This window comes from Bos indicus x Bos taurus, chromosome 17 (genome assembly GCF_003369695.1).
Source record: "Bos indicus x Bos taurus breed Angus x Brahman F1 hybrid chromosome 17, Bos_hybrid_MaternalHap_v2.0, whole genome shotgun sequence".
NCBI classification, from domain to species: Eukaryota; Metazoa; Chordata; class Mammalia; order Artiodactyla; family Bovidae; genus Bos; species Bos indicus x Bos taurus.
The window spans coordinates 10,347,294-10,374,694 of NC_040092.1; the positions used below are offsets into that span (position 1 = coordinate 10,347,294).

Below are 27,401 nucleotides of genomic sequence, written 5' to 3' on the forward strand. Positions count from 1 at the left end.
GAGCCGTGTCTGGAATTCTAAAAGGCCCGGCTGTTGATCGTTTCAACTTTCCGTGCTCACGTCTAGCCTTTGAGCAGAAAGCTTCAGATCTTTTAAGTTTGCCTATTCACGATTACCTCCACCACCAGGACCAGTGGACAACAGAAGAGCAACTTGCAGTTTTTACCAGGATCCAAATTTCTACATTCACAGCCTCCCAGGAAAGTGCTCACACTCGAGGCCCCAAGGCCTCATCCTCACCCTGAGCCTGCAGGGAGGGACTCTGGGGGCTGATCAGTCCCTGTGCCTGCTCCCCTGTGGGAAGTGAGCTCCGACAAGGGCTCAGAAGGCATTCTTGCAGACTTTATTAGGTTCCGGGTTCCAGGGCTAACCTCACCCTCTGGACTCGGTTTCAGCCTCCAGGCCCTGCGGAGCCCGGAGCACTCAGTGCGGCCTCTTACCGTGGGCTCCATGCCATCCACGATGCTCTGGATCAGTCTCTTGAGCTCGTTCAGGGCAGTGCGCAAGCTGCCGGCTGGCACGTCCTTGGCCGATGACGTCTCTGAAGACTCATCCATTGAGGAGTCCGTGGAGACGGCCGAGTCAGCGCTGTCGCTTCCGCGCAGGTGCGAGCAGAGATAACGGACCTGGCAGTAGGCCTCCCAGAGCTGCAGTCTCAGCTGCGGCAAAGAGTTACCCCGGTTAGGGCTCCAGAGCGGAGAAGGCGATGGCACCCCTCTCCAGTCCTCTTGCCTGGAGAATCCCAGGGACGGGGGAGCCTGGTGGGCTGCAGTCCATGGGGTCGCTAAGAGTCGGACACGACTGAAGTGACTTAGCAGCAGCAGCAGGGGCTCCAGGGAGATGGCCAGCACCGTCTGTCTCTAGCACACGAGTCCAAGAGTCTAGTTCCAGGAAAGGTTTTTTTTTTAATTACTTGTCCCAAGAAACATGTACTTATTCTGGGCCCCGTACAACTGCGTGTGCTTAGTTGCTCAGTTGTGTCCGACTCTTTGCGACCTTATGGACTGTAGCTGGCCAGGCCCCTCTGTCCATGGGATTCTCCAGGCAAGAACACTGGACTGGGTTGTCATTTCCTTCTCCCGCACAACTGCACAGACTCCCGGTTCTTATATCCTCTGCCCTCAGGTCCCTCCCAGTTGCACATAAAGTACTTCTTGATATAGTCAGTTACTTTTGGAGGAAGTCCCCATATAATTAGGGGAATGAGTGGTCACGGGTAATATGAAAAGAAGCCGATCAGGTGGATCACGAATGTTCCAGAACCCTGTCAATACCAGAGTTCTGAGGCTGATTAGTCAACAAGCATTTCCTAAGAGGCCGCCTCAGGACATCTTCAGCCAGCAGGCCGAGGGGCTTGCACACGTGCAGACCACGGCACCCCAGGCGTGGGGTGAGCGGGAGGGCCGGGGGCACGCCAGCACCTGCTCTCTCTCCTGCTCCAGCTCCTCGGCCTCCATGCTCTGCTCTATCTCGGACAGCAGGGACGCACTGGTGGCGGCAGAGCTCTGCAGGCTCCTCTCCTCGGTCAGCTCCTCCACCTTCACCTGCAGCTGCCGGTAGGAGAGCCGCACCTCCTGCAGCTCCAGCTGGCTCTGGTGCAGCTTTCGGGGAGACAGCAAAGGGGGGTGAGGGGGCCAAGCCCCAGCTGACAAACCCACCCCGAACCTGACCATGCTTCTGGAACCTGCCACCAATTTACAGGAAAACACAGAGTGGAGATGGCACTCAGGGTATGCGGTTGGTAAAATCCAGATGTGGGAAACTACAGGACAAACAGTCCAGCTTCTTCAGTAGATAAATTTCAAAAAGAAAAAAACAAAAGGGGAGCCTACAGATTAAAAGAGACTTAAAAGACATATGACCCGACTGCCACATGCAGGCGCATTTTAATTTGTATCTTGCCTCAAAAGAAAAATATGAAAAACAATTATGATATTATTAAGATAACTGAAAACTTGAATGCTGACTAGATAGCTGATGACATTAAAGAAATATGGCTAAATTTTCTAGGTGTACTAGTCCTGTGTTTATGTTTTTTAAAGTTCTTATCTGTAAAGTATTCTTTACTTACAGATGAAATGACAAAAATTCTGGGATTTACTTCAGATTTTACTTCAAAATAATATGAGAGGGGAGCAAGTGGATGTCATGGGGCTGGCCAGGGATGGATGGTGTGTAGATATGGACAGTGGGGTACATGGCGTGTCATTGTACTATTCTGAGTTTGTCTGAAATTCTCCAGAATAAAAAGTTGCACACACAAACCTACAGGCAGACAAAATAAGGCACCATTAGACTCTCACCAGAATGGCTAAGAAAAATAATAGTAACAGAATAATAATATCAGGTTTTGATGACAATGTAAAATAACCAGGATTCTCACTGCTGGCCGGAATGGAAGATGATGTGCACCTCTGGAAAACTGTTCGGCAAGTTTCTAGCGAGTGAAATACACACGTGTCTTTTGATGCAGGTGTTCCACTCTTAGGTGCAGACCCAGTAATAAATGACTGAAATGTACATGAAAGACAACCAGGGCGTTCACAGCAGCGTTATCCACAAAAGCCACTCACAGGAACAATCTGAATACCAATAAAAACAGAATGGGTATGCTCACATCCTGCAATACTGTACAGCACGCCACAAGAGCACGAAGAGCACACTGCTTCTCATGCCACAATGGGGGTGAGCTTTTCAGACACTGATGTTCAGCAAAAGCCAGACACAAAACAATTTATAATGTATGATTCTCTTTATAAAAGGTTCCAAAACTTGAGATAAAAGAGATAAAAGTTAGAAGAGAGGTTTGCTTTTGAGGAAGAAACAGTGCGCTGACTGGGAGGGTGCAGGAGGAAGATTTATGGGTGCTGACGATGGGTTGTCTTGACCTGGATGGTGGTTACACAGGTACCGATAAAAGCTTCAGTGGGCTATACACCTAAGGTCTGTATGCTTTACTATATGCATGTTGTACTTTGCTGAAAACGTGAAGGGGAAAAGGGTTGTTTGGAAAGGAGCTAGAGGTGGAATCTGAAGTTACATCTGGGCAATAATACCAAGAGTTCCCAAACTCACGAGAGAGGCAGTCTCACCTTACTCACTGATTACAGGTGAAGCCCTTAGCGGGGGACAGATTTTAGGAGCACGCGTGTGATAGATTTCCACAGCACACGCGGCTCAGAGGAGGAGAGCGACACCCGTGTAGAGAGGGGACGGCAACGCAGGCATCACGACTCATGGGCCAGGGCTCCTTCCCTGTCTTTTGCTGCCACTGCCTCACCCCTCTCTGCATTCTCTGTGGCCCCTTCCCTGTGGAGTCCAAACAGGGCATTTGCCACCTGATGAGGTTATTACTGTTGAATGTAAAGGGAGACTCCATCATGGCTGCTAAACGCCACACTCTTACTGGTACACTCCATCCCTGCACTTACTTTCACCACAACAGCCCCGAACTGCAGAATCAGTCTGTTGGCTAGCTGCTGTGTACTGTCCGCACGCTACGTACAGGAGCAGTGTTTCCTACCTCTGTAACGTGAGGGCTGCTCACCTCCCGTCCCCCGACTGAAAATACACTTTGGGAGGTGGAGGTGGGGAGAAGAACTTCCTGGGATTTAAATTTAGTTAATCCTTTAATAAAATAGCATCTTCGGTCACCCCTGTTCATTAAAAAGATGGAACGCCATACTCTCTTTTCCAGACTATCATTGACGTAGGTCTGTGGCTCCTGCAGAGATACAGAGCCCAGGGGCAGCAGGCAGCAACTCGAAGCTCTGTGGTTCTCATGAATGGAGCAAGCTGCCTTGCAGAGCCTTCAGCTATCCCTCTGGGTGCCCTGGGAGCCTCTCCTCTGCTGGTCAGTATCAGAGAACATTTGGCTAATGGCACCAGTGGTCTGGGTGTGCCTTAACTAGGAAGGATTTGAGCCTGGCTGCTCACAGAATGACAAAGGACTTGGCAAGCCTGCCCTGCATGGTTCCAGTGGGTCAGCAATACCTGCTGGTCCAGTGGGAACTCCTCCAGCTCTGGTTTTGAGGAAACTCAGAAAGAAGAAATTAGGTTGATTTTTTTTTTTTTTTAAGATATGCCTAGGAAGCCTTTGGCACAATTACAAACGGCATATTAAATTGACAAAATGCTTTGCAATTATTTTCTAGACAACTTCCATATACATCTCAGCAGGGGAAGTTCAGCACTGACAAGTACGAGTTCTTAGGCACTGGACATTAGTTCAATTCCTCACGCACACTCAGAGGTGCTTAATTACTTGTAACAGCAAGAGAACAAACACCAGGACAGGTCTGCCCTCTCTGGTCAATAACTGATCCATAAATAAATGCAGAAAAACTAAACCAACGAAGAGTCTATTAAATACAAGAACCTTTTAACATATGAAATATCACCCTTTATAGGACAAAGATGAAACTAAATGTAATTTATATGTCTGACCAAGGAAGACACCAAATGCCTTGTGTTTGAAGAGTTTGCGAAGTTCGAGCTTACAACACTAATGCCCTTAAAGTGGGCAGAGGTCGGGGCACTCTCTCCGTCTTACGCTGAGGGAACTGAGATGGCTGATATTAAGTGATGTGCCTAACGGCACATACCCAGAGTCAGCGAGGTCTAGACTCCAGGTCATTTGTTTCCTGGGTCCCCACAGGGAGCAGGGCCTGCCTTCTCTGCTGATGACAGCCACCCACTCCTTGGGACGAGGCCCCTGCACACATCTGTAAGATGCTCACTGTTATGAAACAGAGCAGTTAAGTGGTCCTCTTGAGGGACAAATCCTTTACTGGGTATTAAGAGTTTAGCAAAATGCCTACTTTTTCAATTTCCTGGGCCCTCAATAGTCATTTTTATCCCTCTCAGACTGAAAAAAAAAAAAAAAAAAAATCAGAGCTGGATTTGATCAGTGTTTTAAAAACCTGTTTCTGACAGTAGAACCCCAATTACAGAGTGAGCCAGATCAAAGGGGGCTACTCTGCTTGCGGCAGCCTGTTGCCCTGCCCGCTCAGCCATTCTCTCATCCTGTGTCTGAGGAAAAGGATTAAAACCGGGGGGATGAGAAACACTCCAAGACCACTAGCTCTGCAGTCTACAAGTCTGATTCAGGACCGTTCACCTACTCCCTGAGCGAGCCGAGATTTCTATTTCTGCACAGGCCATTTCAGCAACAGAACTAATTAGCAACACCTTAAAGAGTTTTATATGACTAGAGGAGGAAAAAAAAGTACAAATAGTTGGGAAAGAAGAGATTTCAGTCCATAAACGCAGCTTTTCCCAATGCAGAGGTCCCAAGGTGGGACCTCCCTGACCTGATGCAAGCGTTGCACTCCCATTCTTGAAGAAGCCCAATCGGGAGGCAGCGCATGTGCAGGGGGCGAGGATGTGAACGAGGTGCGACTGGGGACTCTGGCTGCCGAGAACATACAGCCCACGTGCTAGCCAAGTACTACACAGTCCACACTGGTCCTGGCTCTTCCTCACCCCCAGGTCTCCCATTCTTGATCTGAAATAAGGACTTCTCATTTGTGAATTCATGTTGAACAAAAGTTTTTTTTTTTTTTTTTTTTTTTAGGCAGGGCCATTTCCCCATTTTTCTTTTTCCTTCTCCTCTCCATACTCTACCTCGGCAACCCTCAGGAGAGCACCTGATGGCGTAATAAACGCTGGTGAGACACTGACTTGGAGAGGCACGTGATACACAGGAAGTCATCACTGAGAACCAAGTAAAGCAGGCAGGAGGGCCCCCTTCTGGATTCTACCCAGGACTTACTACACTATTTAGGACAGAGAGCTCACCTTTCTTAGCCTCAGTTTTAGAACATCTGCAAAAATACTCTGTTCTGTGCAGAGCAACCGACAAATGTCCATGGCTGTTATCACCGTAAACTTTAAAATAAGAGCAAACTCCTTTCCATTTTGAAAACTGATGTGAGGCTTTAGCCAGCATCATTTTCTGTTCCACACTTACTGAGGCCCCGCTTTACACAAAGTTCTGAGCTGAAGGTATAAAACACAGAAAAAATGTTAATTTGCCCTTAAAGAGGCTAATCACTCAGAGGGCTGTTTAACTGATGGTATCACATGACCTTAGCCTAAGATGTTTCCTCATCCCACGACCCAGGGTTTTCCTCAACAGCTGACTGCTGAGCCCAGGGGCCTTCTGCAATCTGGTCTTTGGGCAGGGACCCACCTGGCACAGGACTATCCCTGCTGGCCACCTGCACGCGAACTGCACTGCTGCAATCGGCTCTGCTCCCTGGCACACTCAGAGGACACCCCAGGGAAGCAGGGCCCGGAGCCCCAGGCCCAGTGCTCCTAGGTCATTGAGGCGAAGCATTCTTGGCAGCAGATGCTGCACTGTTTCTGGGGAGGCTGAGTGTTTAAGGGGTCGTTTCCTGTCAAGTGTGAGCTTTGGGATTCAGCTGAGGCCTGGTGGCAGTTCCCAAATAAGGACAAATATAGCCATGAAACAATTTCTTTTAGCAAGGAAAAAAAAGAGGCTAATGAGGCTCATAGAGGGGTCGGCCTGTGCCTTCGCTAGCAACTGGCAGAATCAGGATATGTCCCGCTGTGCTCAGTGGGCAGCTTCTGGGCTTCTGCTCGGGGCCAGCCCACTGAAGGCAGGGGCCTGGGGAAGCAGCAGCAGAGAGCACCGTGAGTCCAAGACACAGCCACGGGCTCCCTCTGAAGTCCCCCCCAGATTCCACAAACCCCAGGAGGCAGAACAGCACTGCAGGTGCTCCAGTCACGTTAATAGCCCGGAAAGAACTCCATGAAACTGCTCCTGGGGCCAGTGGCTCAGAACAAACTGGAAGGATGACCTGCTGGAGCAACGCACTGGTTCTTGGCAGAGAAAGAGCAGCCAGTTAGCCACACCTGAGGAGACCCATATCCGGCCTGAGGAGAGGCCTCAGCGTCGCCCACTGCCCATGCACTAGCCCCTCCTCGGGGCCGGGCGGCCGAGCGCGCCTGGCCCTGAGCCCGCCCCCCGTGCCCGCACCTGGAGGTCCTTGTCGTGGCCCTGCCTCTCCAGGATCAACACCCGGTCCTGCAGCTCCTCCACTGTCCCCTGGAGCAGGTCATTCTCCTCCAAGGTGGCGCTGAGACGGTGCTCCAGCTCCCGCTTCCGATCTGACAGCATCTTGATCTGAAAGCAGGGAGAGCGCCACAGGGCGGTGTGGGGTTACACCCTGGCTGACGAGTAGGGCAGGAGGGACCAGCCCCGGAACACGAAGGCAGGCGTCTCTCCAGCGCTCTGCCCCAGCGCCCCCACACCGGACAGAACAGCTATGAACTCTCCAGCTGAGGAGAAAACCCCTCCCCTTCGTAAACCAGTCTGGGAAGGAGTGGGAGTTAAGCTTTGGGGAAGCTGGAATGTGGGGTGCCAGGTAGAGGCAAGGAAGGTTAGTGCTCTGGAAAATTCCACAGATAACACAGAGAAGGGCTCCACCTTGCTGCCCACAACGGTTTTTTTTTTTTTTGGCTGTGTCATGCAGCATGCAGGATCTTAGTTCCCTGACCAGGGATCAAACCTGTGCCCCTATGCAGTGGAAGCGTGCAGTCTTAACCAACAGACCGCCAGGGAAGTCCCCTGCCTACGACTTTACTCCAACCCAACAGCTGGTGGGGTAGTGGAACCTAACCTGTGGGACACTTCTCTCAAGTCCCGAGCCTAAGACAAGGCCCAGGACAGCCCCTGGGGCACTGCACTCTCATGTTCTTCTCTCTCTCCTCTGTCCTTCCCCCACCGCTGGCAGGTCTGGCACTCGAGGTCATGGCTCAGACCCAGGGCCCCAGGTGAATGGGGGAGCCCTAGGATACAGAAAACAGCACTGCCTGCATCAGCCCCTGCCCTGGGAGGGAACAGGACACTGACAAGTAAATAACTGATTTTACTCAAGGTATCTTCTGCTTCAGCAAGAAACTAGTGAATAGAAGCCATCTTTCTCCTTTTATTAAACAGGTTGATATGTTTGTACACTGAGTATCTAGCCAGCCACAAGAGAGATACAGACTTTCTTTTAGGAAAGTCTGTTCTGTCTCTTCTGTTTCAGTGAGAAAACAGAGGAAAAGAGGAAAGAGATGCCAAGTCTTCTGTGGCTTCAAGGTTTGCAGGGTGAGAGCCACCCAGCATGCCCCCAGGCCAGCAATGCTTCCAGCCCAGGAACCCTGCCCTGCTCAGGGGCCTGCAGGAACCATCCCGAGTCCCCTCAACTGCCAGTGGCCTTGGGGGACTTCAGGAGTCCTGTAGGTGCCTCGGCTCCTCCCATTATTAGTTCCCTGCTAGACTGATCTCTTACCCCATTTCTTGCGAGTATTCTCCTGGCGTGGTTCAGATGTGCTCTACGATCTCTAGTCTAGCATGATGACAGTTCACTAAGGGGACCAACCACAGATCGTTTCCAGGAGAGATCTGGAAATGAATGTCCCAAGTCCTCTGAAACCTGCCTCCCCTCCGCTCTTTGGCTGTTCTCACTCTCTGGACTAGAATTCTTGCTCAGAGGGCACGACTCTTCCCCGGCCACCTCCCCTCCGTTGGATGAGATGCCGTCCTGGGGAAATGAAGTATGAGGCCTTTGTCCAGAGGGATCAGGTATCCGGCCAAACAAAGGAACACTGTCTCTCAGGTGTGCACCCCGGGAAGGACCAACGGAGCAGCTGTGTGAATGGCCTACTCTTCTCCACGCTGAAGCAACGCTGCCCACGTGAAGGGAGCTCTTACTCTAGCTGCATTTAAGTACCCTCTGACTCTCACATTTTCCTTCCCGTGGATCATCTTTGGTTCCCAAGTCCCATTCAGTGAAGTCATGAGGTAACCTGGTTCTGATATACAACCCCACCCCTTAACAGAAAACAAACAAACTCAGAAGTTCAGAGCTTTGTGAAGTGTCTTACTGCTACTGCTAAGTCGCTTCAGTCATGTCCAACTCTGTGCAACCCCATAGACGGCAGCCCACCAGGCTCCCCCGTTCCTGGGAGCCTCCAGGCAAGAACACTGGAGTGGGTTGCCAGGTCCTTCTCCAATGCATGAAAGTAAAAAGTGAAAGTGAAGTCGCTCGGTCGTGTCTGACTCTTCGAGACCCCATGGACTGCAGCCTACCAGGTTCCTCCGTCCATGAGATTTTCTAGGCAAGAGTACTGGAGTGGGGTGATATCGCCTTCTCCGAGTGACTTACTGGAAATAAACAATTTCATAGCTTGGCTTTTAGATGTAAAAATGTTATTAGATGAAGCAGGGAATTGGCATTAGGTAGCCAACTCCCTCACCCGATCCTACACACCCTGAAACTTGGGACCCAATCTGGCCACAAACATTCCTGGGCATGACCCTGTGTCACAAGGGTCTAGGCAGACAGACAACTTGAGGGTGCTGGACCTTGGCAGAGGTGGCTGAACAGCATGTCATGCACACAGACCATCACAGACAGGCATGCCAAACCCACCAGCACCAACTACTTACTTCAAGGACCTGCTGCTCAATACCCGTAGGAATCCCAAGGGAAGGGAGGGAAGAAGGGAGTGAGAGCCAGGAGAAAAGAGAAGATATTGACAGACTTTAGGAAAAACATCTTTGCATCATGTATGAAACAGGGGAGTAGCCATCTTGGCCTCTTGGGTCTGACCATGAGGGCTCGTTCCTTTACCATGGTGGTGGCGCTGGACTGTCCCTCAAAATGTAACTCAGTCAAAGGGCTGTTGTTCAGACACTTGGCTGAGGGGTCTCAGGAGCAGAGGAGGTGGAAGCCTCTCCAGCACAGAGGCCCCCTTTGGGCTGGTGATGTGACCCTTCTCCGCTCCTCACCTCCCCACAACCTGCTTCTTACAGACTCGTCCCCTCAGTGCTACTTTCCCTGCTCTGGCTTGCCCGCCAGGGCCACAGACCCCGCCTGGCCTCTCGTATGCTTTCAATAACACTACTTTCTTCTAAACACCACACACAGTGCTTTCCATGTGTTAACTCATCAAATCCTCTCATCAACACTATGAAGTAGATTACTTCAACCCGATGAAGGACATATTACTCTCGGTTTATAGGTAAGAATAATAGGTCCTATTTAGAGGGACTGAAGCGGACCCAAATGGAATGGAGAAAGGGAAGATTCTCTTTCCAATCCTCCGTTTAGGATGTTTTGGAGGGATCAACATATCCAGTAAAAAGTAGGTCATCCCTAATTTCAGCACACTCGGCAGTAACTCTGAGCAACCGTACTTCTCTAGACAACAGGCTCCCCAGGGAAACACGGTCGCGCGATCCCCATTCAGTTTCTCACAGACATCTCTCTCCAGAGATGCTAGATAGGGCAGGTTTTTGTTCAGAGGACTCCGTGTCTAAAAGGCCAGGCACGGCTCCTGCAATGAGAAAAGTCCTTCCGCCCAACATGGCTGCTTGGGGAGGCTGACCTCGGCCTGAAGGCTTTCGAGCCGGATGATGTGCTGGTTGGTTGATGAGTTTTTCTCCCGAAAGTCTTCTCTGAGGGCGTGTACTTGCATGGAGAGTTGTCTCTCAACTTCTGATGCCTGTAAGCAAAAGAGATCATGGGGCTGATTCAGAGGCTGTACAAAGGAACGCCGTTCAGAATTTTGCCTTTCATTTCTCAAGCATATCTTTGCAACTCTATTCTACAGGAAGTACAGATGAGAAACAACCGGTTTCCCACCCCGTTCACTTTGTTCTCTCATGCCCAAACAAGACTGACCCCTATCCCTACCTAAAGCATGAATGACTCTGTCTAGGTCTAAGACCACTTCGCTGATCAGAGGAAACAGGCCTAGAAAATAGTAAGTTCTCAAATGTTAGTTATTATCATTATGACTCTGCACACAGCAGAAGCTCCACAAACATCTACTAAATTCAGAGACAGTCTCAGTATTTTACAAGAAAGAATAAGACCAATATACCTAAACTTTAGAAATTCCTTTATCTTCCCCGTCCATTTCCTTAGTGGGGGCCAGGCAAATAATCTATCTGTCTTACTCCCAATGTGGGCACTATTTAAAATACCCTGTCATGTCTGTTAAGATTTTTGCTGTTCATTTCTCAAGGATGTTTTCTGTACCTCTCGATTCTCTGGGGAGTGCTGGCCGAGGGGCTCCTTTCCCACCCTAATCTGTTTATTCTCTAAAGTGGAAACCCAGCAAACACCAAGTACCATTCAGTGTATCCGCGCCTTCTCTCGAATATGCAGGAGAATGTTTTGAAAGAATGTGCCCTTGGAAGGATCCAAGCCCTGTCACACCCCTGAGGGCCCAGCCAGCCAAGCCTGCAGAGCAGAGCCCTGAGCGCAGCCCTGGGGAGGGTGGCCACAAGACAGGGCAACTCACTGCCTCAGTGCTTCTTGGAGGCCAAACGGGGTCAGTAAGCTTTATGGGTTCTCAGGGGAGATCACAGCTGCAGAAATGGTGAGGGAAGGCTTTCAGAGGAGGCGGGTGGTAATAATCTTGAAATGGTAGGTGAGCTGTTCAATGAGGCTCTCATAGTAATGGTCACACGTTCAATATCTTTTATCTTCCTTTTATCTTCAAGTGCTATGTAATCAATTGCCCATCTGTTTTTGGTCCCATAGATTCAACAAACATGCCCCCCTCCCTGCCCCCAGACTACAGAGCCACAAGAATCAACCCACAGTGCTAATTTTTAAACAATTACAAGATACACAGCAAAAGAAAAGTCAAACCATCTCTTTTTTCTTATTCTAATTTTAGTTTTAGACACTACCAGCTTATTACCGAATCACTTAGAAACACAATATTAGTCGCTCCTGCCTAAAAATACCATGAGTATTATTTACCAAGTGCTCCCTATGTGCCAAGAACTGTGCTAAATGCTTTATCTCAATTGTCACAACCAAAGTGGGGCCTATCACCCTCATTCAAGGCAACAAGCTCAGGGAGGTGAGGGATCTTGCCCCACATCTCAGTGAATGACAGCATCAGAACGGTCAATTTGGGGTTATCTTACTCTGAAATTAGGACTTCAGTACTACCTTCTTATACAGTACCTTGAAGTAGGTTTTCCTATTTCTATCACTCACTATTGAAACCAACTTTATGAGTCCAATTTAGACTTTTTTCTTTCTTCTTCTTTTTTTTTTTTAATACTAAGCAATTTTATTTATGACTCTTGAAATTTCTTTGAATAGAATTTAGGGCCCATAAGGAAAATTTCCTCTTAAAAATGCTGTAGTTTGGTAGTTTGGTCACCTACGTCAAATTCAGTTGACTATCAGAGTTTCAAATATGCTGGAGATTACAAAGCACTGGGTAATTTAGGCAGCTGGGACCTTATTCTGAGCATCGCCATCTTGACATGAATCATGAGACAACCAAGCCTAAGAGGTGCACTGGGGACCACAAATAGGCCCAGTTATCAGAAGGGCTCCTGTAGACAGTCTCCTCTCAAAGCAACCTTCCTAGAAACGAAATTTGTCTCTTCCCTCCAGGCATCATGACACCAGAGTCTCAGCTCTTAACCACTATGTTATAATGTCTCTTTAAAATGTCTGACTCCTCAGATGTACCCAAGGATTTACTGTTGACGAAGGCTTTCAACCTATAACTCTCATTTGAATCTCCAACCGCCCAAAGAAGCAGGAATTGCTGGCCTCATTTTGCAGACAAGGAGGTGGAGGCCGAGAGGGAGTGGCCCTGCCCTGGCCCTCCTGGTTCTGTGCTCGCCCACAACACCCTGGCCACCTCCAGCCAGGAGGCCAGTCACCGGTCTGTGATGGTGATGGAGGGGAACACATCGGTCAGACACATAAGCACCATTTTCAAGGAGCTAATGCACCTTCCAAAATATATTATTTCCTTCTTTTTCAGAGATGGAAACTGGCACAGATATTTTAGATCTAACAGAATGAGTATTAGCTGTTTCTGCACATAAATGAAATAATGATGGCTGAAGTTTGTCCGTAACTCTAATGTTCTAAATGCTTTCTAAATAAAGTATCAGAAAGGTTATAAAGTCAGTTTTACTTCTATAATGAACACAGCACACTGGTGCTTGTCAGTGCTGAAGCCAGGATTTGTACCCAGATCTGCAGCTCCTACCCTGACACTCTCAGCCCCAACACACAGCACTCCCTTTCTACTCTCCTTTGCTCCCTCTCAAAAAAGCTTACAAAATGAAAGTGACATCAGAGTGACAACCTTGAATTTATTCTAATTTAAGACAAAGGGTGAATTATTAAAAACCATTTGTAATTTACTACAGTTGAAAACTGTTGCATTAGGACATGAATTTAAAAATAAATTTATTTTTCAATTTCCTATTTTTATTTATTTCTATTTTTTGGCCACACCATGTGGGACCTTAGTTCCATCACCAGGGATCAAACTTGTGTTCCCTGCAGTGGAAGCACATAGTCTTAACCACTGGACTGCCAGGTAAGTCCCTATTTTTCAATTTTCAATTTCTGTAACAGAACTCCATCGCAGAATATGGGTTTATTTTCAAAGTACATTTTGTTGATTTCTCCCCAATCTTTCTGTGTGTATGTACACACTTCTGTGTGTGTGTACAATTAAATTACTCATGATCATATTGCTTACATAAATTTTTCTTTTTTCACTTAGCATCAAAACATCTGATATCAAAAACAAACATCAGGTATCAAAAACATTTCCATGTTGTTTATTATTGTGTGTGTGCGTGCACTAAGCTGCTTCAGTCATGTCCAATTCTTTGTGACCCTATGGATTGTAGCCTTCCAGGCTCCTCATGTCCATGGGTTGCCACGCTCTTCTCCAGGGGATCTTCCTAACCCAGGGATCGAACCTGTGTCTACTGCACCTATTGCATTGGCTGGTGGATTCTTTACCACTAGCGCCACCTGGGAAACCCAATTATTTATTATTATACTTCTTAGTCATCACTTTAAATGGCTTCATAATATTTCATCACGAAGATAACTTATGATTTCCTCTAGCAATGGCACCCCACTCCAGTACTCTTGCCTGGGAAATCCCATGGATGGAGGAGCCTCATAGGCTACAGTCCATGGGGTTGCTAAGAGTCAGACATGACTGAGCAACTTCACTTTCACTTTTCCCTTTCATGCATTGGAGAAGGAAATGGCAACCCACTCCAGTGTTCTTGCCTAGAGAATCCCAGGGACAGAGGAGCCTGGTGGGCTTCCGTCTGTGGGGTCACACAGAGTTGGACACGACTGATGCGACTTAGCAGCAGCAGCAGCAGCACTCCCTTCTTGTTAGGCATATGTGATTTTCCCAGATTGCACAGTTATAATGATTACATGTCACTGTGATGGTGGTAGTAGAGCTTTCCTACTAATAGAAGTAGAATGGAAAGCCTGAGTTTTCCGGTGGAATGCAAAAACTGAAAAAGTAGATGATTATAGTTTAGAAGAGGAAATCTACACCAATTTGAACCAAAAATGGGTTTATGATTACCCTATGCTTAACTGGAAAATTCAATTAACCAAAAGTCTCTATTTTCTTATTTTCAAGGTCTTATTGTTCTTGATAAAAACTTTCAAATTTGTAATGGGTGCTATCAGCTTACTGAGAGCATATTATATGATAAGTCTCCTTTTTACTGTCTTGGGTATTTATAGTACTAAAAGTAATGGCCAGCAGATGATACCACCCTTATGGCAGAAAGTGAAGAGGAACTAAAAAGCCTCTTGATGAAGGTGAAAGAGGAGAGTGAAAAAGTTGGCTTAAAGCTCAACATTCAGAAAACGAAGATCATGGCATCCAGTCCCATCATTTCATGGCAAATAGATGGGGAAACAGTGGAAACAGCGTCAGACTTTATTTTTTGGGGCTCCAAAATCACTGCAGATGGTGATTGCAGCCATGAAACTAAAAACGCTTCCTCCTTGGAAAGAAAGTTATGACCAACCTAGATAGCATATTCAAAAGCAGAGACATTACTTTGCCAACAAAGGTCCATCTAGTCAAGGCTATGGTTTTTCCAGTGGTCACGTGTGGAAGTGAGAGTTGGACTGTGAAGAAAGCTAAGCGCTGAAGAATTGATGCTTTTGAACTGTGGTGCTGGAGAAGACTTTTGAGAGTCCCTTGGACTGCAAGGAGATCCAACCAGTCCATTCTAAAGGAGATCAGTCCTGGGTGTTCATTAGAAGGACTGATGCTGAAGCTGAAACTCTAATACTTTGGCCACCTGATGCAAAGAGTTGACTCATTGGAAAAGACCCTGATGCTGGGAGGGATTGGGGGCAGGAGGAGAAGGGGACGACAGAGGATGAGATGGCTGGATAGCATCACCGACTCGACGGACATGAGTTTGGGTAAACTCCGGGAGTTGGTGATGGACAGGGAGGCCTGGCGTGCTGTGATTCATGGGGTCGCAAAGAGTCGGACACGACTGAGCGACTGAACTGAACTGAAGTAAAATATAAATATATAACAAACTTAACTTCTGAGTTTTATTTTTGGAAGGCTTTGGGAGGAATTGGCACACTGAAGCCTAGTGAGAACAAAAGACTACCATACATATTTGCATTTACTTCAGTTCGGTTCAGCGTCAGTCCTTCCAAAGAACACCCAGGACTGATCTCCTTTAGGATGGACTGGTTGGATCTCCTTGCAGTCCAAGGGACTCTCAAGAGTCTTCTCCAGCACCACAGTTCAAAAGCATCAATTCTTCAGCGCTTAGCTTTCTTCATAGTCCAACTCTCACTTCCACACGTGACTACTGGAAAAACCATAGCCTTGACTAGACGGACCTTTGTTGGCAAAGTAATGTCTCTGCTTTTGAATATGCTATCTAGGTTGGTCATAACTTTCCTTCCAAGGAGGAAGCGTCTTTAATTTCATGGCTGCAATCACCATCTGCAGTGATTTTGGAGTCCCCCAAAATAAAGTCTGACACTGTTTCCACTGTTTCCCCATCTATTTGCCATGAAGTGATGGGACTGGATGCCATGATCTTCGTTTTCTGAATGTTGAGCTTTAAGCCAACTTTTTCACTCTCCTCTTTCACCTTCATCAAGAGGCTTTTTAGTTCCTCTTTACTTTCTGCCATAAGGGTGGTGTCATCTGCATATCTGAGGTTATTGATATTTCTCCCAGCAATCTTGATTCCAGCTTGTGCTTCTTCTAGTCCAGTGTTTCTCATGATGGACTCTGCATATAAGTTAAATAAGCAGGGTGACAACATACAGCCTTGATGTACTCCTTTTCCTATTTGGAACCAGTCTGTTGTTCCATGTCCAGTTCTAACTGTTGCTTCCTGACCTGCATACAGGTTTCTCAAGAGGAAGGTCAGGTGGTCTGGTATTCCCATCTCTTTCAGAATTTTCCACAGTTTATTGTGATCCACACAATCAAAGGCTTTGGTATAGTCAATAAAGCAAAAATAGATGTTTTTTCTGGAACTCTCTTGCTTTTTCGATGATCCAGCGGATGTTGGCAATTTGATCTCTGGTTCCTCTGCCTTTTCTAAAACCAACTTGAACGTCTGGAAGTTCACGGTTCACGTATTGCTGAAGCCTGGCTTGCAGAATTTTGAGCATTACTTTATTAGCGTGAGAGATGAGTGCAATTGTGCGGTAGTTTGAGCATTCTTTGGCATTGCCTTTCTTTGGGATTGGAATGAAAACTGACCTTTTCCAGTCCTATGGCCACTGCTGAGTTTTCCAAATTTGCTGGCATATTGAGTGCAGCACTTTCACAGCATCATCTTTCAGGATTTGGAATAGCTCAACTGGAATTCTATCACCTCCACTAGCTTTGTTCGTAGTGATGCTTCCTAAGGCCCACTTGACTTCACATTCCAGGATGTCTGGCTCTAGGTGAGTGATCACACCATCGTGATTATCTGGGTCATGAAGATCTTTTTTGTACAGTTCTTCTGTGTATTCTTGCCACCTCTTAATATCTTCCGCTTCTGTTCGTTAGATTTTTACCAATACCTTTCCAAAGGGAAGGTTTCATTTCTGGTAATATGTTAGGTTAGGTTACTTGGACTGACTTTCCTACTGAAAACAGCTAAAAATATTGGATAAAATGGAAAAGACTTCTTAAAAGCGTCAAAGAGCTGCCAAGATAGTGATGGAATCATAAGAATGCTTCACATTATTACAACCAACCAATGGAACACAAACAGTAACAAATAAACCTAATTACACCACAAATGAACAGCAAAACCACAAGTACAGTGGGTGGAGAAGAAAATAACTCAGTTAAATGGCTTTGGAAAACAATCCTTTGACTGTGTACTATAAGGTTCAGGAAGAAAGAACTACACAGAGCTACTGAACTGTAGGTCATAACTTGCTTCTCACAGATGTATGGGTTAGCAATTCTAACATTACTGGGTTTATAGAATTGAACAAATAAGTAAATGTATCATGGATAATGAGAACCACGTTTTCCTGTGGAAAAAGAAGTTACAAATAAGGAAAGAGGGAAGGCTAACATGAACCTTATGGTACTAGATTAGAATTGAAGACATCAGAACGAACTTACGGTGTTTAACACACACACACATATATATATAAGTGGAGGGATTGAGAAAATGATTATATGCATCTGTTTATGAATGAGGTAAGTTTTTACACACTCATTCCCTAATTCTGTCTTCTGAGAGGACCTAAAAGTAATGACATCTTAGTGCACACATTGGTTTGTATACACTAATCTCTAAGAAATGAACCAAACAATGCTCCTTGGAGAAATGGCTTGTTTCAGGGTCGGGGGAGGAAAAAATACAAGATGAGCTTAAACCATCTTAGGATGCCAGAAAGAAAGGAAGTGCTTAATAAATGAGAGAGGTACACTGAATGGACATAGAACTCAACTTGAAGGAGCTCCCAGTGGCTAAGGCTGGGACCATTTGATCAATGAAACAAATAATGATGGTAATGGATTAAAATGCATAGAATAAATATTCATGAGTCCACAATGATAAGTAAATAATTGGATAAATTAGTTACTGAGGGAAAAGAGGCAGCTCTTCCTTACAGAGAATTCCAACTAATAAATATAGAAGGAATGCTGTAAACAGAAAATCGCCAGCAGGCAAGCATCACAGCAGTAACTGCTGCAGGCAAGAGCTGGAGGATGGACACTAATAACTGGTGGCAAAAACTGGACAAGAAACAGGGTATTTATACAGTCTCAAAGTATCTCCCTGTAAGGCTTACTAATCACAAGGAAGAAAAGAGTAACTTCACAGTGGAGAAGCCTGGCAGATACTACCTTAGAAGTTACTGTCATCAGTTAAAAAAAAATGTCAAACACGACGTGTCCTCAATATGAACACTGAGAAGGGCGCCACCGCACTTCTGTGCTACCTTGCAAAATGGCATAACCTAATCATGACAAAACATTAGACAAACCCCAAATTGAGGGACTTTCTATAAAATAATCCATCATTACTCTTCAAAACTACCAACTTCAGGAAAAACAAACCAAGACTGAAGAACTGTCAGAGATTGAAGGAGACAAAATAAACATGACAAATGAATACAGCATGGGAGGTTGAACTGGATCCTGGGCCAAAAAAGGACAAAGGTGGGAAAGCTGGCAAAATCCCAGAAGGTATGTGGATTAGCTAATACTGCCTCAATGCTGGTTTCAATAACTACTATGGTTACCTAAGATGTTAGCATTAGGGGAAACTAGAAGAAGGGTGTATGAGAATCTCTATCTTTCCCCTAACTTCCCTGTAAGGCTAACATTGCTTAACAACAACAATAAAAAAACAGCTGATTGGTAGTGCCCCTAGACACTGCAGGAGAAAACGAGTTATCTCTGAAGGATGGGAACGTCATTCAAGGTCAAATAATCTCCATAAATAATGTTCTAATAAAAATAAGCAGATTATAGTAAAACAAAACAAAAATACACATGGAAACAAAGATTCATGAGCAAGAACCAGCATAAGCAACAACAGAAACAGATTCACAATGACTTCAGATCCTAGAATTATCAGTTACAGATTATAAGACAACTGTGATTGTGTTTAGATAAATAAAAGGCATGATTAAAAATATCTCTATGGAACAGGAAAATATAAAATACAACCAACCAGTCTGAAAATGGCACAAGATGTCCAGCGATAAAAAACAATCCTTTTAGTTCACATAGTGCCCTGGACACACACCTCTAGCAGAACGCATATTATATTTTATTACAGTTATCCATTTGCATCCTTCTCCCTCACCACATTTTAAGCTTTTTAAGATGGGGGGTGATGGTATCTAATTCATTTTTATATTGCCAGTGGATAGCGCAATGCCTGGCATATGATAAGTACTCAAAAAATGTCTGAACTAAGTATCTCTTTCATGGCTGTTAGAAACTGCCCTTGATTAAGTAAAAAAGAATCAAGTCTAAATGTATAGTAATATAGCTACCATGGGATGAAAAAAAAAAGTAAAAATCTCCAAAGAACCAGAGTAGACACACACCCCCAAATTAAAGTCAAAATGTTAACAAAGTTTATTCCACTTTTAGAGTGGCTAGATTTATTCTACAAACTAGGGATACAATAGTGAGGAAGACAAAAAGTGTTAGTCACTTAGTCTCAGTCAGTGTCTGACTCTTTGCAACCCATGGACTGTAGCCCACAAGGCTCCTCTGTTCATGGAATTCTCCAGGCAAGAATACTGGAGTGGGTAGCCATTCTCTCCCTCCAGGGGATCTTCCAGACTGAGGGACTGAACCTGGGTCTCCTGCACTGCAGGCAGATTCTTTACTGTCTGAGCCAGATCTGGTCTCTAGAACTCTCAGAGCTGGAACCCTACTAGAAAAAAGAAACCAGTTACTGAACTCCTTCACTGTATACACAAGGAAACTGAGGCCCAGAAGGAATCCATAAGGATCATATAACAAGTAACTGAAAGGTAAAACAAGTGAGATACCAATTTAGGGAGAATGACTTGAAAGGATGGAAAAACAAATCACAAGAAACAGGAACTTAAATTTTAATAGCAAGGCAGTTGACAGAGAAAGGATAGAGAATGAAAAAACAAAATCAAACCTAACGCTGGTTAATATTCAAAGAAAAATATTTTCTTTTCCTGCTCTCTCTCTCATCTTGAATTTCAACTAGTTTGAAGTATAATTTACTATTTTAACCTCTCTTCTGCTAGACTTTGAGCCCTAGTATCCACAACATTATTTAGTACATCACTGGTTCTTAAAACATATTTGCACAATGAAGGGTTTATATTTTATCAGAAAATCAGTTTTCCTATAAGGTTCTGTTTTTCACTTTAGAATACAAAATATCCTCTATAGACTATGCAAACCACTACTTTTTTTTTTTTTTTTGGCCAAAACAAATACAGAAACAAATATCTAACAATTCTTTCAAGTGAAAAATTCAAGATTTTAACAAAATGAAGATAAATTTCATGTTGATCAAGCTTTTTTTTTTTAATTTTAGCTTAATAGGAATCTTAGTTTTCCTGAGCAACCCAAAGTTCCATACCTGTTACAGGTAGATATTTGCCCGTCTAATCATGCTGGGTTATTGGGTTCTTGCAAATTTATGGTGTTACATGACAATGGTGTGGCTATAGACATCTGCTGTACTATTTTGCTAATTAATACTATCTTAGTGCAGGTATGTGATGCAGACAGATGAGACTCACTTTGTACTCAAGACCTGTAGAACAAGGTTCACTGCAGCGTTGTTTGTAGAAGACTACAGGCAACCAAAGTGTCCACCATTAGCAGCCTGTATGTATCAGTGCAATCAAATGCTGTATAATCTGCATGCACCAATACGACAGGCAAGAATTCTACCGGTGAGTCACCCATGCATCAATTACTTTGCCTTAATGTGGAAAGATTTCAACAATGTAACATATTTTACAAAGCATTATATGTTTATTTAGGTGCACACATGCATAGAAGAATGCCTGGAAAGCTGTTCATCAAAATACTATCAGAAATTACCTATAGGACATGATATTCCTAGCAATGTTTGCCTTGGAAAAGAATTTTTTGTAAAGTTGAAATATTCAACAGTAGTACGTATTATCTTTAATAATGAGGGAAAATAAAGTTATTTATTTAAAAATAGATAAATTCATAAAATATCAACCTAGGGACAAAGGTGAAAGGAAAAAAGTGTATTATTAACATCAAATAAAGATCAGAAATTTTAGTAATAATGAGGCTGGGGAGAGTGATACAACAATTATAACAAACCTCAGACAGCATAAGCTTAGAAAGACTGAAGGGGAAGAGTATTTTATTTTTTAAACTTTTAAAGTTTGAAAATTTACAAAGTTTCATGGCCCTATGAAGTACACAAAAAATACAAGACACAATCTCCACCCTCAAGCAACGGAAGGAGAATGAGGTGAACGCTCATGAAGAAAGCCAATACAAGGCACAGGATTCTGGCGTGCGCTGAGGGTGGCATGAGAGACGCACAAACCGCTCAAGACAAAATACGGCAGATGTCTTAAGGAAGACATCTTAGGGAAGGCCAAGCATACAGTTGAGTGATCTGGAGAAAACTATACAGCCACTGTACCCCAGTTTCTTCATCTGAAAAATGGTGAGTAAAAGATCTACCTTAGCATTAAGATGAAACAATGTTAGGGAACCATGGACTGAAACCTTCTGCCCTGACCAGGGATGAAAACAATCACTTACACAAGTTGTCTCTCATGAGAAGGTTCCAATAAGGAACAAGGAAATGACAAGCTGCCGCCAACCTGAAGAATTTGGGAGGGGCCGAAAAGAGGGAGGAGATGCTGGGCCATAGTATGTCCTGCCAACCTCCCGGAAACTCTCATGCTGGAATCTGTCTTCACCGGGAGACTCTCATGCCACCTGGAAATGCCCAGACCATATATGGACACGAGCAAGGTGATGGGGCAGTGACAACCCAGAAATTAACCCTCCTCCATAAAACCCGAGACTGCGAGCCAAGAGGCAGAGCAGTCCTGGGTTCCCTGACCTTGCTGCTCTCCACTCAAGTGGCCCCTTTTCAATAGTGTCTTGCTTCATCAGCAAGTGTGTCTCCTTGGACAATTCATTTCCAAGTGTCAGATAAAGCCCCTCTTGGGGCCTGGAAGGCATCCCTCTCTAGTCACAGGAATGTAGATAAAACGTTTAGTGCAGACTAAATATGTAAGAAGTTATAGCTATTACTCTTATCTATGATCAAGTGAAAACTCCAAATTGTGCTCATAGGAAAGCATGCAATTTCAAAGTTGAAACCTCAGAGACTACCTGGTCCTGACCCCTAATTTGGTGGTTAATGAAACGGAGGCCTGGGTCAACAGAGTGAGGCCTTTGATGTGATCTGAGTGAACCACAGTAAGGTCTTGCCTAAGACCACACATGACTACCGTTTTCAGTTTCTTTCCATTTCAATACCATTTTTTTCTTTTTTTAGACAATAACAAAGAGTCACATATTAGATGCTTTTCAAGGATACCAAAAACTCATCCTCTAGAATGAAGAAAGTCTGATGCCACTACCAGTGCGTATTACTCACGAGAGGGAATACCTGCTTACATGAAACGCGTGGAAAGCTGCTCCTTGACATTTAGAAGGCGCACACCCACTAGATAGGTGCCATGTCTAATTCTGTTTGAATGAACTTTAAAAGTAGAGCACAATAACAGTTTTATTGTCATCCTTTTAATCACTGTCAAAATGTAATCCCTCAGTATCAAAGGCCAGCAACTCTGGCAGCACAGGCTTTTAATTGAAAAAGAGAAAAGGACAAACGTCAGTCTGCTTTTGTTTCTGGAGGAGGGCCTTTACTCCATGTCAGATCCCTACTGCTCGTTAAGTAAAAAATATTTCAGAAGTCAGAGAAAAGGATTTACCTTTTTAAATGTCCTACGAGGACCCATACCAGAAAACAAGCCCTGGATATCCCCAATACACTGGACTCACAATCAGAACTTTTGATTCACGTAGAGCTTTTTTTTTTTTTAATCTTTTTTTTAAATCAAAATGACACAATCCTCTGTGTTCACTTGATGGCCTGGTGCTTTGCACTAACTCCAACACGGATGAAACACTTGCTTTCTATGCTTTTAATTGAGGATACACAGAGATTAAGACTCAACTCTTGTGGAAAAACTGTCTTCCGAATTCAGGCTCTGAAAAGATCAGTTCTTCTCTACCAATTACAGTATTGTGCAACCTCAAGCAAAACCGCAATGCTTTGTGCCTCAGTTTCCTCACTTGTAAAATTAGGATAAAGTGTAGCTCTCCTAATTGGTGGTCACTTCCCACCAACATAAAAACAAAATTATTGGGTTTAAACGTAAAAGAGGGCAGGTCTCAACAGCCTAAGAAAATGCGGTAGAGACTGATGGCAAGAAGGACAGCCCGAATTGAGGCAGAGAATCTAGGCGCTCTCTTTTGCCCATGGATGGGGTGTGGTGATCACCTCAAAGGTCTCAGCGGTAAAGGGGGTGAGGACATGGACCTGAAGATAAGCTAAAAGAATTACTATCCAGCTAAACTGAGGAACTGCATTGTCTACAAGAACATGTCTATCCTGGAACAGGCTTCCCTGTTCCCTCAGGGTTGAAAACACCGTGAGCACTGCAGATTTCCCAGAATTTGAAATGTTTACGCTTTCAAAAGATTACATGGAGGTACTTGGAAGAGAAACTGAGAACCTTTTCATAATAAACAGGAAGGCTGAAGGGGAAGACAGATACTTTGAATGACATTCTACTTAAAAAATTTTAATTTAGGTCAGTGATGGGAATGGGCTGGGCTAAGTAAACACTAGGAGTCCTTCCCAGAAGACCGGTGGTGTCCCAGGGACACACTCAAGATTCCCTCAGAAAATAACTGTCACGGCTAATCCTAATAAAGAAAGAAAATTCTAGTATTTTTAATGCTTTTTATTTCTTTTAGTCATATGACCCACCAGGGGATTCATCTAGACCTTAAGAAAGGTTGGAATGTTCCAATGTTACTGTTTGGAGCTGGAGAAGGATTAAGGAAAATCTGCTCTCCTAATTGGTGGTCACTTCCCACCAACATAAAAACAAAATTATCAGTCTTCCCCAGTAGCTCAGTGGTGAAGAGTCGCCTGCCAATGCAGGAGACATGGGTTCGATCCCTGGTCCGGAAAGACCCCCAGGCCGCAGAGCAACTAAGCCTGGACACAACCACTGCGCAGTCCACCTGCCTGCAGCCCATGCTCCGCAACAAGAGAAGCCAGCACAGTGGGAAGCTCGAGCGCTGCAACTAGCGAACAGCCCCGCTCTCTGCAACTAAAGAAAGCCTGCACAGGAATGAAGATCCAACACGGACAAGAAATACAATTATTTTTAAAATTATCAATCAAACTACGTCTTTTCCTTTTTTCTCTGTACATGCCTCTACGGTTCTGCTTATGGCATGCTCCTTTTTTTGGAATATCTTTCCCTGAAAATTTTCACCTGATGAATTCTTAACCTTAATGACCCAGTTCAAAGGTGACCCTTATATCACTTTCATAATCTCCTAGGTTAAAACGACTACATTATTTGCAGTCCTGTAATAATGCTCTTTTGAGTATTACATACTCTTTTTTGTTTGCTTACTACATAGTCTGTTTACTTGTTTACATGTGTGTTTTCTTTCTTACACTGTGAAGGCCTTAAGGACAGGAATTGTATCTCATACTCATCTTTGTTTGCCTACAAATATACACAGCACATAGTAGGTACTCAAATGTTTACTGTATGAGATAAAATCTGAATACCTTAAGTGTGTACTTTTTGAGGTGGTCAAGCTAAGGTTGGAGGAAACAGAAGTGGGATTAAGCTAAATCCCAGAAGTGTCCCTTTAGCAAATTCCCAGCAGGATCACCAGGTAGTTAATGAGATAATTCCCTTTGATTTAAATAGTCCATCCTCAGGAAAGGGCACTCTTTCCCCCACAGGTCATCACCATGGCTCAGGCGGGTTTACTTCCACTTTGATATAAATTAGCCGTGACTGATCTGAGGATTTGCTGGTTGGTGCTTCTCCCTGTACCTTCAGTCTGCCTGTGTGTGGAACCTAATACTCAGAAGCCACAACTTCTTCCCCTGTGCCGTCTATAAACCTCACCAAAGTCCTTTCTTTTATAAAGTTATTATTGACTGATAGGAAATGAGTTCGAATTAAGTCCTTTTCGGAGCTTGTCATTAAGTAGGCACTCCCAAGAGAACATTTGGGGGCTTCCCAAGTGGCACAGTGGTAAAGAACTTGCCTGCCAATGCGGGAGACACCAGAGACGTGGGTTCAGACACAACTAAGCACACATACACACTTGGGCTTTATATCGAAACTTATTTATTTATCCTGAAGAGAAGCTCATGTTCTGTTAGTTTGCACTGAATGCAACAAACTAAACCTGAAGAAAAGGGAGATAATGAGCATTTACTAAGCACTTTCCGTGTTGGAGCACCGCTCCAGGTAATATATGTTATTTCATTCTATCTTAACAATGCTACGGGATATATCCTGTTAACACATTTTACAGAACGAAGAAAGTGAAGCTAAATTGAGTAAGTTATATAGTTGGACACTTGATTAGTAAATGACAGAGCTAGTATTCAAATGCAAGTCTGATGCGAAAGTTAATAAAAATGTCACTCTATAGCCACACCCACAGGAAAAGACCCCTCAGACCGACCTGGGGTTAGGCTTACCTCCTCCACATGTCCAGCTAGATCACTGACTGCATCTCAAACTCAACGGGCATGAAAACTGAACCCCTGATTCTAGGGCCTCCACCAAACATGCTTCTCCTGCGTCTCCCCTTTCTCAGCAGATGGCAACTCCATTCTTAGGAGTTTTAGCTCCACACAAAGGAATTAGCCCACACGCCTCCTTTTTTCACTTCTACCCACATCCAATCCATGTACAAATCCTGTGGGCTGTACCTCTGAAGTTTACCTCAGAGGGCTGTTATGAGCATGAATGAGTTGATGTTTTTTAAAGCACTGTTAGAACAGTGCTCGGCATAAGCATCCATGAGTACTTATGGAGCAAAAGAAACACCCAGCATCCTACCGTTACTCTTTGTCCCCACTCTACCACTCTCCGTTAGGCCAGCATCATCACCCACCGGGACTACTGACTGCAGGAAGTCATCACCTAAGCGGTCTCCTTGCTTCCAGCCTTGTCCTCCTAGAGCCTACTCTCCAAGCAGCAATCTTTCAAAAACCCAAGTTACATTTTGTCACTGCTTAAAAGCATCTAGAAGTTTTCCATCTTACTCAGAATAAAATGCAACAAAGTCCTTACTATGGCTTATAAGACTCTACCCTCTTCACAGATCACATCCTTGTGGTGAAGGGGCTTGTGTAACTCAATGAGTCATGCTGTGCAGGGCCACCCAAGATGGACAGGTCACAGAGAAGAGTTCTGACAAAATGTGGTCCACTGGAGGAGGGAATGGCGACCCACTTGAGTATTCTTGCCACAAGAACCCCATGAACAGTATGAAAAAACAAAAAGATAGGACACTAGAAAATGAGCCCTCCGGTCAGAAGGTGTCCAATATGTTACTGGGGAAGAGAGGAGGGCAATTAATAATCACTCCAGGAAGAATGAAGAGGCTGGGCCAGAGCAGGAACTTCTTTCTTGAGGCTCAGCTGTGGATGTGTCTGGTGGTGAAAGTAAAGGTGGATGCTGTAAAAAACAATATTGTATAGGAACCTGGAATGTTAGGTCGACAAATTAAGGTAAATTGGATGGGATCAAGCAGGAGATGGCACAGGGAACACTGACACCTTAGGAATTAGTGAACTGAAATGGACGGGAACGGGCAAATTTAATTCCGATGACCCTTATATCTACTACTGTGGGCAAGAACCTTTTAGAAGGAATGGCGTAGCCCTCATAGTCAACAAAAGAGGATGAAATGCAGTACTTGGGTGCAATCTCAAAAACAAAAGAATGATCTCAGTTCATTTCCAAGGCAAACCATTCAACATCATAGCAATCCAAGTCTATGTCCCAATCACTAATGCTGAAGAAGCTGAACAGTTGGTTCTATGAAGACCTAAAACAACTTCTAGAATTAACACACACACACACACACAAAAAGATGCCCTTTTCACATAGGGGACTGGTGCAAAACTAGGAAATCAAGAGATACCTGGAGTAACAGGCAAGTTTGTTCTTAGAGCACAAAATGAAGCAGAGCAAAGGCTAACAGTTTTGCTAAGAGAACACACTGGTCACTTCAAACACTCTCTTCTGACAACACAAGACACAACTTTACACATGCACATCACCATATGGTCAATACTGAAATCAGGTTGATTATCCTCTTTGCAGCCGAAGATGGAGAAGCTCTAGTCAATCAGCAAAACAAGACCAGGAGCTGACTGTGGCTCAGATCATGAACTCTTTATTGCCAAATTCAGACTGAAATTGAAGAAAGCAGACCACTAGACCATTCAGGTATGACCTAAATCAAATCCCTTCTGA

The 27,401-nt window shown here is 44.6% G+C and overlaps 1 protein-coding gene across 5 annotated transcripts in view; it reads right to left on the reverse strand.

The window, feature by feature from the left end:
- Window positions 1-27,401, reverse strand: part of BICDL1 (BICD family like cargo adaptor 1) — an 80,155-nt gene that overhangs the window by 17,581 nt on the left and 35,173 nt on the right. For 3 of the 5 annotated variants that reach the window (XR_003515194.1, XM_027566592.1, XM_027566594.1), the window contains exons 3-7: window positions 10,405-10,521; window positions 9,464-9,475; window positions 7,004-7,150; window positions 1,422-1,601; window positions 441-659 (exon numbers count right to left, since the gene is read on the reverse strand). Coding sequence is in view for 4 of the 5 variants with exons in the window: in XM_027566592.1 (XP_027422393.1) it covers window positions 441-659; window positions 1,422-1,601; window positions 7,004-7,150; window positions 9,464-9,475; window positions 10,405-10,521 (675 nt within the window). In the remaining variant the exon portion in view is untranslated. The remainder of the gene's footprint in view (window positions 1-440; window positions 660-1,421; window positions 1,602-7,003; window positions 7,151-9,463; window positions 9,476-10,404; window positions 10,522-27,401) is intronic. The other 2 variants (XM_027566595.1, XM_027566593.1) reach the window with 1 other exon arrangement.